The sequence below is a fragment of the Panthera onca genome, chromosome F2 (assembly GCF_046562875.1).
Source record: "Panthera onca isolate mPanOnc1 chromosome F2, mPanOnc1 haplotype 2, whole genome shotgun sequence".
Lineage (NCBI taxonomy): Eukaryota > Metazoa > Chordata > Mammalia > Carnivora > Felidae > Panthera > Panthera onca.
In genome coordinates this window covers 63289148-63303336 of record NC_138356.1, presented here as the reverse complement: position 1 = coordinate 63303336, position 14189 = coordinate 63289148, and the positions used below count along the sequence as shown (strand labels likewise).

The window sequence follows — 14189 nt, the reverse complement described above, 5'->3', positions numbered from 1 at the left end:
CAAGTAATTGAGAGAAGAATGCTCCAGAGAAAGCAACTAGTCTTGACCTACTGCCCAGGGCACAGTTAGTACTCTCTCAAAAAGCCAAACTTTCAGAGCATTAAACAAAATGCATACATGTTCTAAAGATGATCACCTCCCCTTAACACTGGACCCGTCCCCCATGAATCTATTCCATTGCCACCTGACACTGGCTCACTCAATGACAAACCTGAAGCATCATGATGTTAGAACCTTCGTGACGATGGCTCAGGATTCCAGATTCTGGCAAATGCAGAGGTGCAAATTCAGAGTTTACGTATGAAGATCGAATGGGGGGGGGGGGTCTCAGACTAGAGACCCTCCTGATGTCAGCTCCAGGGCCGATCAGGAAGCCAGGCCAATTCAGGAAAGAGCTGACTCTTGATGTAAGAGTCAATGAGGAGCTGACAACGTTGATGTAAGGCAGCAGAGGAGACCGAAGCCCCGCAGTCCATGCCAGAATTAACGGACTAGAGAAACAGGCAGTCAAGCACTCTGGGGACCTTTGCAGACCAAAGCTGCCTAACTTTTCCCTTATATGGCAGGTTTGGCCTAAATTCTTACAGCTAAACTCATGAGTCCTTGGTTATGACAAAAAAAGTTCTAAAAGATGGCATCTAACACAATTAAACATTCTGCTAAAAACTTCTTTAGGGGAAAAAAGGGTCATATATATATATGATATGTATCATATATTTTATACATCATATATATATATATTCATACGTAAAATCTTGAACTGAGGGATGCACAGCCATTGAGTGCCTGAACTTTGGAGCCAGACTACTAGGGTCCAAAGGCCAGCTTTCCCTCTTGGTAGGCACATGACCCTGGGTGCTCCTTAGGTCTGTTTTAGTTCCCTCATCTTTTTTCTTTTTTTAATTTTTTTAGGTTAATGTATTTATTTTGAGAGAAAGAGAGCACGAGCAGAGGAGGGGCGGAGAGATGGAGACAGAGAATCCCAAGCAGGCTCCACGTTGTCAGCGCAGAGCCCGATGTGGGGCTAGACCTCACAAACCGTGAGATCACGGCCTGAGCCAAAATTAGGAGTCGGACACTTAACCGGCTGAGGCACCCAGGTGCCCCAGTTCCCTCATCTTTAAGAGGAGATGTTATCTACTTCACAGAGTGGTCATGATGAAGATGATGAGCGATATTTGAAAAAATGCTTAGAGCGCTGCCTGGCATATATTAAGCACTATATAAATGCTTTTAAAATAAAATAGAGCATAATTTTAACTTCCTTTAAAATATGACTTCCAAAGACTTACCTCTTTGACCTTCATCAAAGAAAAAAGGCTCACTGACATTTCCTGAGAGACCATTTTTTACATAGAAAGGTTTAAAGCAGAATTTTTATATGGTATGAGTCTAGAAATTCCAAATCTGTCAAGTTTATATCAAACCTTTAACTGAGTTTCAAAGTGAATTGTATAAAAAATAGATGACCAAAAAAGATTAGCAAATGAATACTTTATTAGAGTCATAACACTTATAAAATAAATTTCTTTTCATCGTGGAGTTACCAGATTTTAAAACCAACCAATACTTTCTCATTTCTACAGCATATATAAAGAATTCTCAAATACCATAATTTTTGTTCAAGTGCTTTGTCACTCAATTCACAAACCCAGAACACGATTAATCTACAAATATAACTATTCACAGTCAGATGAGTTTTAGGCTTGGTTCTTAATGATCTAGAAGCAATCCATTTACAAAAATGCCACCAAAGCCATTTCATGAAATCATTTAATTTAATGCCACCAAGCATGAACCTGTTATACTTTGGAAACAAAAATAAAATCTCACAACTAAATCTAGCAGACTAACTTTAAACGATTCCAACTTGCATGGACTATATATCCTTATGGCACATTTATGACTTTGTAATATACAATTCATAATACAGGTTTAAGTGTGTGGTATGGTGCTAGAAAAAACATGGAAGTCAGGTCATAAGACTGATTTCTTCTTGCCACATATTGAAACACGTCTTTATATCACAAACCAAACTCTAAGAAGATTCTTCTTTTTGGAGATGATTATATAAACAGCATCTGATCACTGAGCATTGATCATGTTACTCATTCAAGACTGTTCTACGTCCATGAAATCTACCAGCATAACTTATACATGGCACTCTTAGGGGATGATTCAGCCACAAAAGCAAAGGGCTGAAGATTTAGCACTATCAAAAGGCTTCTTTTCCTGGAGGCAGCCCTCCTGGGGCAGGACAAAAGTACCCCACTTGGATGTGTCATGGGAGTGGGATCTAACTCTTGCCTGTTTTCCCATTCAAGCCATTTTGGCACTTGCCACAACCAGGATACCTCTAACAGATGCATTCAAATATTTTCTGTGCAATTCAGTCAGAGACAAGTTTTTATGATGGCTATTATTTTAAAATGGATTCTGTACATGTCACCAATGCAAACCAACATAAATGTCGGGGCTACTATTAAAACACATAAGAAGTTACAACTTTAAGTTATATTTAAATATTCTACTGAAATTTAACCCAAAGTAATGTAAAAGAATGAGAAGTAAAAAGTTAACTCTTCAGGGAGTTCTATTTGGTAGAGCCTCACATAGCCACACATGAATATTCCCATGTTCATGCACAGGGACAAACAGCTGTATTCTGAAGCATAAATAAATCCAAAGTAAGACAGAAGTAGAAGAGACCAGTTCCAGGAGTGGTGAAGGGTCTCTGGGGATCTCATTGGAAGGATGCCGGATGACAGGTTTGCTCAGTTGTTAAAGAGACCCTTGGTCAGATTAGGCCACTAGGATTTAGTTCATAAATTACTTTTTCTTGTATCCAAGACTCTGCTTGAATTAGCTTGAGCAACCATCCACCACCTCAAGGGTAAGCACTTGACCATCAACACAAAGGTGATATGATTATTGCATAATGAGGCTAAATATTATGTGGCTTATCTAGTTTTATAGCTTTCAGGATCAGTTCAATAAAATACATAACATAGAACTAAGGTTTTACACCAGAGGTCGGCAAACCGTAACTCACAGCCCACAGGCCAAATCCAGCTTGCTGCCTGTCTTTGCGAATAAAGTTTTGTTGGAACCCAGGCGCGCTCATTCACTGATGTGTGGTCTATGGCTACTTTCACAAAGTAACAGCAAGGCTGAGTCGCTGCAACACAGACTGTATGGCCCACAAAGCCTAAAATATTTACCATCTGGACTTTTACAGAAAAATGGTGCCAATCTCTGTTTTACGCTAAAAAGACAGAATTCAGTGGGAAGACTATTTAAAATGTGTCTTTTTTCTTTTTATGAAATTTTAGTTACCTAGTAATATTAAGGTTTAGGTGACTCAATAACCAAACAAAAGATATACCTCTTTTTCATGAACAATATCGGTATATTTTATGGATATAAGGGAAAATTTTCTTAAAAAAGGAAAGAGGCAGCTGTAAAATTAAAGGCCACTTCTCTGTTTATCATCATAATAAAATTAAAATTCCATCCATGCAATGAACCAAAACTTGTCCTTAGGTGCTCTCTCTATATAAACAAGTTGCTTTTGGAATGTTATTACATTTGGACAAAATGGTATCCAAATTGATCAGACACGTAAAGTAGACAAATGAAACCAACACATAGACTGTTAGTTTCTCAGGAGTGTCACGGTCGCCATCTTCGCAACGCCAGGCCCAAACTGCAACCATAACAGGCTGTCGTCACAAAGGCAAAAATCTAAGAAAAAGGAAACAAAAGCTCACATCAGATTTATAACACTGACTTTAATTTTAGAAAAACCCACTCATCCCAAGGAACAACTATCTGAAGACTGAAGTACCTAAAGATACTTCAACACTTACGAAAATGGTTTGTATTCATTCATCTTTTTGATGATTGTACTACCATCTAATCCCCTCACACCATTAACCCTTCCTTTCAACATTCTAGCCCCTAATAATGTTTTGGTTTGTGGACAGGCCTAGCTTTAACGTTTGTTCACATGCTGGACTCACTTGTTAAGTATTTATGAAACTCTCAACACCGTATTCAAAAATTCGCTGCGATGGGGCGCCTGGGTGGCGCAGTCGGTTAAGCGTCCGACTTCAGCCAGGTCACGATCTCGCGGTCCGTGAGTTCGAGCCCCGCGTCAGGCTCTGGGCTGATGGCTCGGAGCCTGGAGCCTGTTTCCAATTCTGTGTCTCCCTCTCTCTCTGCCCCTCCCCCGTTCATGCTCTGTCTCTCTCTGTCCCAAAAATAAATAAAAAACGTTGAAAAAAAAAAAAATTCGCTGCGAGGTGTCTATTCATACAGTGATCTCATGGCCAAGAAAAGTGCAAGTATGAGAGCTGGAGGATGTATAAAATCCTACCGGTGACAGTGGAAAGGGATTTTAGAAGTAAACAAAGAAAACCCATAGAAATGAGTCAACAGATTCATTGGGCGTGGGAGATACTTCTGAAACCCGCACTGAACTCTGAATTACTGTCCTTACTATTTGACAAGGATTTCTTTAGCAACAGCTACGTGTACATCAGTGCATTTGGTGCATATAAACAAACAGTAGCTATTCTCCTCATCCTTTTTGAATTCACGATCCATAGAAAAGTATAAGACGAAGCAATTAAATGTGATAAAACATTATGACTTAGTGCAGCAATCCTTTACCAGAAAACTCCAGCTCTGAGACGGAATATTGGATTCACCTACAGAACGTGACCATTCTCTAATTGCCATTCTGCTATTCTCCCCAGCCGCCTTCTGCTGGTTGTCTCTCTGATGCATCTCTAATCTAGACATCGTCTACTGAATGAGAATGACCACTGTTGATATCTATTGTTAACAAAAATGAATTTTCCTCTCTCAGGTATATTGAAATAAAAAATAAAGTGAGGGACTCAATATAGTGTTACAAAAGAACAAATCATACATTTAGGTATGATTAAAACTCAGAAACTAAAGGTTTACTTCTATGAGAACATATGGATGAGCTGCTATGTAATGCAGAAGGAAAGCATGTAGAGGTTTACTGAGGCAGTTTCACTTAGGCACAGAGAGAGGGAAGGATAACAGGGACAAAGTCACAGAAGAGCGTCAGCCACAATGGAATCACAACATGGCAACACTGAAAACTGGGCTCCTGGGACAAAGGAACGTTAGTGAGAAATTAATGACATGGATCAAGTCCTTGAGCACCTGCTACTCTTATGAAAGTAGGATCTTAAGGCGACTATAAATAGACCAATTTGGTGCTAGTACAAGGATCTGGCAGGTAGTGCGAAGACAGCCTGCAGCACTAAAAAGGAGGGGACGGAAGTAGAAAAGGAAAATTCTGTGAGAATTGAGGACTAATAGGAAGGACACCTGGTAGGAAAAAAGTCAACTCCAAGGCCCTGAACTTTTCTTCACTTCATAAAATTGTTAAAAGTCCAGTGGCTTTCTAGCTGTGGTCTTTGGTAATAAGGATCTCACGAAAGTGCCTCAGAGATGATGAGGCCGACAGAGGTGGCTTAAGAGAAGGAAGAACGTCTTCTCCCAATCCAACTAGAGCATCTGTGCTCTTGCCTTCTATATTCATTGGGTTTTCAGTAAGGTTTCATTACGTGAGACAGTTTCACTTCCTATAAAAGAAAGTATAAAAACACTGATCTAAACTATAAGCCTGTCAAAGCTGGAGCCATGCTCCTTTCTGTTGCAATCTATCATCAGTCTAATCATTGGAGATGCTCAATGAATTCTGACAAATTGTCACAGAGGTTTGAGAACCCGGGGGATGATAGGAGGTCTTAGAATCATCACAGCTCTCCCCTTTGAAACCCAGACTCTAGACCTGTGCTGTCCAATAGGATGGCCACAGCCACATGTGGCTGTTCAAACTGAAGTGTAAATTAATTAAAATGAATGGATTAATTGGATTAATTAGTGGCCGCTATATCAAATAGTGCACACACAGAACATTTCTACCATTTTAGTAAGTGCTGCTGGACAGCGCTGCTCCAGAGAGATTTTAATGGCCACATGGGGAGTCCTGGGATGTCTGTATGTGCTGTCTGCATAGAACAGTAAAACTTGAGGGTCACTAACTTGCTATATAGTCATATTAAATATCGGCACATTTTAGGGAGTAAGTTGGATTTCTGGCATTTTCAAGATTATAAAAACAAATAATATGTCTTCAAATTCCCCATATCAACACAAAACAACAAACTCACTTAAGTGTTATGAATTAAGGAAGATAAAAAAAATCAAAATATTTCTCCATGGCATGTATTTCATCTGTCATATCGTACTGGCTGGCGTATTCACCCCCTCACTCACGGGGACTTTCCCCAGTGGCAGGAACTGGACCTTGTTCATCCCTGTCCCCAAAACCCAGCAAATTACCTACCTTGTGCTAGGCTCTCCATAAATATTCACTGAATTGAAAGGAATTACAATTATAATTAAGATGAATTACCACGTCTGGAGTTACAGGAAGTAAAAAGCACAAGGAATTCTTTTCACAAAGTAGACTTGGTTGTACCATGCCAGCCACAACCACGGACTGGCTGTCATCTTACACGGACGTCAGCCTCTGTGCTTCAACGTCATTGTCTACAACACGAGGGGTAACAGCGGTACTTTGCCCAGCAGGTTATTACATAGATACTTAGCTAGTATATGTTTAATGCCAACGGCTATTATTAGAGAAAACTACTGCTGCCTGAGGAGCTTCTGGGAGACCATGACAGCGAACGCAGGGCAGGGGTGGGTGCTGGTAACCGGGACTCCTCGACACTCACTGTGGCTGCTACATTTATGTTATACTGGTTATCACTCAAGAGTGGCTGCACAGCCGTGGTCACATTGCAATGCAGGTCATGCAGGGATGTGGCTGCTGCCTCCAGTAAAAAGGCTCCAAAGTAGAAGACAAACACGGTAAAATGATACGCAAAATCCTGAAAGAGGAAAAAAAAAAAGACAGCTACAATTTAAAGTAGTACTTTTTCCCCCCTGTTCCTTATTTCAGTTGATGAGGTTTAGGTTCCGGAAGGTTAGAACATGTAGTCAATCCTTCACCATACTCACCATTTGCTTTGGCTGCTTGAGCAACGTCAAGCTATCAAAATCCAAAGGAAAATCAACCGACTCACCGTAATCGGTAGTGGCAAACCTTCTGCTACACTTAATTTTACAGTAAAATATGTAATTTCAGCATAGAGTAAGGTGCCACAGAGATCAATATTAACATAAAAAAGGAATAATGTATGCTGTTCTTAAAATTCAAGTAAAACAACATTTAAATTACACCTTGTTTGAAGCATCTGGGTGGCTCAGTCCGTTAAGCATCCGACTCTTGGTTTTGGCTCAGGTCATGATCTCACGGTGTGTGAGTCTGAGCCCCCGACCGGGCTCTGTGCTGACAGTGCAGAGCCTGCTTGGAATTCTCTCTCCCTCTCTCTCTCTGTCCCTCCCCCACTCACACACACACTCTCTCAAAATAAATAATAAACTTAAAAAAATTACACCTTGTTCTTATAGTTACTAGATAATAATTATATTACTGTAGTACATTATACAGTTATGTAATAATATACACACATTTATAATTAAGTCTTTTATTTCTGAGCAATTATGATTTTCATCCGCGAGACTGTCACCTCATACACTGAAAAATGCAGGCGACCTATGACATCACACAATTCAATAACGTATCTCCTGATATTCTAACAAAGCAAATATTATATCATAGGCTTCTACAAAAAGTACAGGAACTTCTCACACAAAAGTTAATTGTCATCAGGTGATTTCATACATTGCTGGCACTGTGAGGCGCGACTCTACTGGAACTCACATCGTCTCACGTGAACGGATGACATCCATCAACACATTGCTGTGTGTGTCTGTCAGCAGCTCCCAGGTACCAGGTACTTTACACTCATTATCATCCATCCTTACAACTACCATTTATTATTCCCATTTTACAAACAAGTAATTTTTTGTTTTTTTAATTAACTAAATGTTCTTTAAAAACAATTTTTTTAATGTTTATTTATTTTTGAGAGAGAGAGAGAGACAGAGAGACAGACAGCCAGCGCATAAGCAGGGGTGGGGCAGAGAGAGAGGGAGACACAGAATCCGAAACAGGCTCCGGGCTCTGAGTTGTCAGCACAGAGACTGACACGGCACTCGAACCCTCGAACTGTGAGATCATGACCCAAGCCCAAGTCTGATGTTCAACCATTTGAGCCATCCAGGCACCCCTAATTAAATAACTGTTCTAAAATCATACAAAGATGAACTTCTGAAAGGAGAACTCAAAGCCACATAAGTCTGTCTGGTTCCAAAGTCCACTTTCTTTCCTCTATCACATGGTCTATTACTGATACAGCAACGTTACAGAGAAAGAACACAGCTCTGCCTTGGTAAATGCCCATTCAGCAAACAAAATTATCCATAGGAATTGTTCTTACCCTGCCTAGAATAATAAGGAAAAGTTAACTCATCAGGAGTGAGAATTAAAGGTACACGCTAAAAATGCTTTCTACTGAACACCTAATTCATAAGCTAACTCACCAGTGCCTTCAAAAGTTTTAAGAACAGTGTTACATACTGACCATGTGTTTAGTCCAGAGGAGAAATGCTCAGATATATGTAGTTATTCAACAACGTTAATTGATGAAAGTCAAAGTCCACGTGTGACTACTTTCAGGGATTAAAAATAATAGAGCTGGACCTCAATTAGTAACAAAGATTGAGAGGATATGTTTGAGATCATTAGGCACTCAACTAATTTACTGCGGTGGATCCTCAGGAGCAGCTCATGTTACCTTGAAGAGGCGAGGAGTTTGGTGACATGGCCTGCCACTCTTGGTCCGATGAGGCCTTTATCATCTTCACCAACCTCATCTCCTGCCACCCTCACATCTCTGAATATCGGCCACTTCGGCCTCAAGGTGGTGGCCTTTGGTGCTAGGAAGCACTCTATGCCTCAAGGCTGATGCTCCTCACACAGTATTGTGTGGCTGGAGAGACTCTTCCCACAACCAATTACCACTTGCACCCTTCCCCACCTCCCACCAACTTTCTATTCTTGTCTAATTTTACCTTCTCCCTCCTTTTCAGGAGTATCAGAATTGACCTGTGGTAAAGGCTTCCCTGTCCAACCCTTTTCCTTCCCTCTTCATCTTTCATGGTGTTAACCATCCAGTAAACTTCGTGCACTCCTAACTCTGTTTGGCTTAGGCCATGTTGTCCAGCTACCCATATTATTCTAGGGCCACATGTACCCTAAAGTATTGGAGGAAAAGAATTGAATTCATGGCAACACTGGAGAGAAAATCACCACGCAGGCGCTTGGAGTTCTAGAGTCAGGCAGGTAACCTGCAGCAAGGGGTTACATGTCCTTGTAAAGCAAGTTGCTCCTGATGTTCTACGGGGCCCATGTGGAGAAGGAGCATTTTGACTTGAGACACCAAGGACTAAGTATTCAGAATGTCCCACCATGAACGGAATTCTGTCAAAACTACCACCCAGTAAGTCAAACAGGTCAACAGCAATCCTTAAGATGGGGTGGCACATCAGAGATCAATCTGAGCCGGGCTAGAGGGCACATCAGGTGCTAGCCTGAACCCCCAATCACCTACCACAGTGGAACTGTCCCCCTTCCTCACTCACTTGTGGCCACATGAAGGAGGGGGTCCCTTATGTCTAGCTGAAGGAGAAAGAAAACACCTGCGCTTCTTTATGGTGGCATGATTCGTGGCTGCAAGGTGACAAGGGACAGTGGCTGTATCATATGTGCACTGTAGCCACAGTCAGGGTTGGCTTTGAAAGACAGTGGTTAGGGAATATTTTCCTAATGGGTTGAACTGTGAATGGTGCATTATGCCATGTACTTTGTTTGGAAAACAAAGTGGCCCAGAGTGAGGATATACAGAGACTCATGGTCAGTGGTAATGGTCAGGGCCCTGGGAGAATAAAAGACTGAAAGTTCTGAGACAAGGAAGTACAGAGCAGGGAGATGGACATATGGGATTTGGTGTGAAGTGTGATCTGTCTGTCACATGGTGATGCCCACCAGCAGCATCCAGGCATGGAATGACACACAGAAAAAATGGCCCAGCCAGTTGATGCAAGCCAGGCTTTGTCACCAGCCACCTGATTACTGGCATTATGGGCCCAAGAGCAGAACGACCATAGTTGGGAGAAGGCTATGTAACGCCCAGTAGCATTGACTTCCAATCGCCAAAGCTGATTTAGTTACTGCCTCTTCTGAATGTTGAACCTGCCAACAGCAGAGACTGAGACTTTGATATAGCACAATCCTTACCTGGTAGCAAATTGATGAAACTGGGCTCCTAGCTTCCTGGAAGGCATATGGTTTATTCTCATAAATCAAACACTCATTTTGAGTTTGTATTAGCTATTCCTTTCCTGAAAGCCTCAGCCACCACCACTATACAGGGACTTACAGAATGCCTGATTCACCGGCATCTACTCAACAGAGTATGTGACCAAAGGACCAACTTCTCAGCAGAGGAAGAGTGGGAATGGGCCCATGACCATGAGTTGTGTCATAGTGCACCATTTAGAAGCTGCTGGCCTGGGAGCATGACGGAATGACTGGCTAAAGGCACAGTTTGGAGAACGTGTGGCCATCTTTTGGGATGCGGTAGGTATAGGGCACATGAGTTTTCTACATGGTGTTATATCCCCACTGAAAGAACGGGAAACGAGGGGTAGAAGCAGGAATTTCTCCACTTACTATTACTCCCAATAACCTGATGACTTTGTGATTGCTGCCCCTGCGACTCTGAGCTCTGCATGTCCAGAGGCCCTGGTCCCCCAAAGGGTATACTCCTGCTGGAGGATACAGCAAGGGTCCCACTGAGCTATAAGCTATGCTGCCTGCCTGTGAATTTGGGGAACAAAAGGCAAGAGAAGGAATCACCATCCTGACAAGGGTAGCTTGCCCGTATCATCAAGGGAAGGGAAGGCTGCAGATACATAGGAGGGCAGTGCATGTGGAACTCAGGTGATCTTGCTCTTGGAACTCTCATGCCCGGTTGGGACTAAAAATGGACAGCTGCAGCAAAACAAGGATATGGTTACCAGGGGCTCAGCCACCTTCAGGAAGGAGGGTTTGGATGACACCGCCAGGTAAACCACCGAGACCAGCAGACCTGAGTGTCGAGCAAGGGCAGTAAGACGGCTCGTGGAGGAGGGAGATGATGAGCACCGGTTGTGGCCCTGAGACCAATGCCAGTTAGAGGGGCTGTGCTTTGTCCATCTGGCCTAAGTGCTCACTCAGGAAGAGAACCTTGGAGGAGCAGTTCCTCGGACACAGAGAAGTGGATCCACCGGTGCAAGAAGTGGACAGTAGCCTCTGTAATCACGCACTGCACGCATTCCCCGTTAAGAAAGAACCTGGCATTAGCTGACAGCTTCGGCTTCAGTGGGGTGGGGACCTACTGCTGTGTTTCAGCCAATGCCACATTCCTCCTGGCAGCCCCCAGCTAATGATGCTCCAGTGGGGATGCTGGATGCCTGGCCACTTTTGCCCAATACAAGACTTTTGAAGGAAGGACTGTGCTCTTCAGCTTCTCATTAATTTGAACAAGACTGCCAATCTACATCCCACTCTAAGACTTTCCTGCTTTATCCTACTTCCTTGCCCATTACCTTTGACAGGTGTTATCTCTTCCCCTCCTTCTAAAAAAAAAAAAAAAAAAAATCTTGCACTTTTAAATCCATCTTATAGTCCGCTTCCCAGTGGACCTGAGATGACAGATATGTTCTTCTAGTACCCTGAGCACTCCCTGCTTGGCCAATAACATCATTTTGATTAATGCATCAATCGTGTAATCATTTCTTTAATGCCACTGCCTGCTACAACAAACTCTGAGAGCCACTGCAGGCCTGTCTTGTTCACCACTCTATTGCTAGGGTCTAGGATAGGGCCAGATACGTATTAGGTGCTCAGTAAAGGTCCTCCGCCACTGGAGAGCCACGCCCATGTTTATATTTGGCCATCCTTGTCATCTTATTCCAACTGCTGTTCTGTGTGGAATGTGTGCAAGAAGGTCTTCCACACGTTTTGCTCGTTCTGGACAACGCAGATTGTTTATGCAAAACCAGTGGTTCTCAAAGGTAAGCATGCCTCAAAATCATCTGAAAAGCTTGTTAAAACACAAACTATGGGGCCCCACCTTCTGAGTTCCTGACTCAGTAGGTCTGGGTAGGATGGGAGAGTTTACATTCTACCAAGTTCCCAGGTTGACGCTGCTGCGGCTGGTCAGGGACCACCCTTTGGGAACCACCTGTCCTGAGTCCTTGGCACATCCCCATCAGCAGATGGCCCCATCCTTCTTGAGTCTCCTTTGCATACCCTTGCTCTTCTGCCAAACTTTCCAATATTCATACACCCCAGAGTGCCGCCCACTTGTCTTCACCTTTTGCTCAGGTAAATGGCCTCAAGCATAGCTTGATTTTTTTTCAGCAACAAATGACCCCCCCCCCCCATATTCTTATCTTAAGGCCATGTTTTGCTCCACGCTTCAAGGTGAAATTTTTACTAGTTAAAAAAAAAGCTACATCATAAATAGGGGAATCCTGGTTTCTGCAACAGCAGCATGAAAAGGGGTGATGGCCACACAGAGCCTCAGCCTTCTCATCTGAAAAAATGAGAAAATGGTATCCCATAGGAATCGACCTAAAGATCAAATAAGTAAATGAAGTGTCAGGACAGAAAATACAGATCAAGACATTCACAGTATTAAGTGATGTCCATAATGGGCAAATGTGGGTCAACTGTGTTGGGGGAATAAAATGAATTTGTTTAATTGTACAGGACTTCTTTTTGTAGCTTTTATTTTCCTAAAATATATCTTTCCTTCACACCCCTCCTCTCCAAAAGTGGAAAATAAGTATGGTATCCCTTGTTTAAAGTTAGGCAGAATGGTGTTATTTCCTCTACACACACACACGCACACACACGCACACGCACACACACAGAGTACAGAAAAACCATTTCAAAATGAAAACCTGCTTCTTTTCTCAGAATAGGGCAAGCTGTTCGCATTTAATATAGCTTATTACATATATTACATATTATATTTTTATTTCATCATTTATACCAAAGCTAGAAAGCTTGGGGAAAAATACTGAGGACATCTACCACCACGGATGTTAACTCAATCTCATGATCAACAACAGTTAGAAGCTATGAATATTTTAGTCAATATCCCACAACAAATACTTTTAGAAAATAAATTCTTCATCAAAATGTATTTCTGCTTCCTTTGTGCATCGTATGCAGGTAGCATTAAACTGTCACCACTAGGGAAAATGATTATCTTTTGAGCAGTTAATGTCTAACAGTTCCAGAACACAGCAATTGAAAGTTGTTACCATCTGGTGGCAACTCCCACAGTACGTTTGGCTCAAAACTCTTTCTGGCTAGGAGTACACAACATAGGTTATGAAACCCACCAAAAGCAGCCATGTGGTCAAAAAATGACTGATTATGTAGAAAATCACACAAGAGGAGAAACAAAAGGAGCCCTCTGGAAACATGGCAAGCGTTTAAGTCTGCTCCTTGAAGGCGTGAGCCAGGTCTGTAAAACGTGGCTACCGTCACCAGGCTGCGCAGTGACCCCGCTGCACCGTGTGCTGTGTGTGGCCACCACCGTTCGCTCCCTCAGGGTGGACGGCCGCAGCTAAGAAAACCACAGGATACACTCTGCAGGGGACCATGCAACAGACTGGGAGGTCTTCCAATTTCAACGGCCTCTTCCATAAAGTGGTTTAATTAGGAAAAACAAAAAACCAAAAAACCAAAACCCACTCTTACATTTTATTGCCCGAACAACAGATATAACATTACAGACTGGGGGGAGGAACACAAGTTTAGGAAACCTAATACATTTATAAGAATATTAACAACGTACTCAATATCAAAAATTAGACTCAATATAAACAAAAGGAAAACAGATGTTTACAAGTCTTTCATGGTTTGTTTCCCTCTTTCTCCCCTCCCCACCCCCATCCCATATGTTCATCTATTTTGTTTCTTAAATTCCACATATGAGTGAAATCATACGGGATTTGTCATTCTCTGACTTCTCTCACTTACCATAATACACACTAGCTCCATCCATGCTGTTGCAAATGGCAAGATTTCATTCTTTCTGAAGGCTGAG

At 42.2% G+C, this 14189-nt stretch overlaps 1 protein-coding gene across 1 annotated transcript in view; it reads right to left on the bottom strand.

Annotated features, from left to right (window-relative positions):
- Positions 1-1479: 1479 nt before the first annotated feature.
- Positions 1480-14189, bottom strand: part of MAL2 (mal, T cell differentiation protein 2) — a 29366-nt gene continuing 16656 nt past the window's right edge. The window contains exons 3-4 of the mRNA XM_060611205.3: positions 6789-6944; positions 1480-3744 (exon numbers count right to left, since the gene is read on the bottom strand). Coding sequence (XP_060467188.1) covers positions 3673-3744; positions 6789-6944 — 228 coding nt within the window. The 3' untranslated portion in view covers positions 1480-3672. The remainder of the gene's footprint in view (positions 3745-6788; positions 6945-14189) is intronic.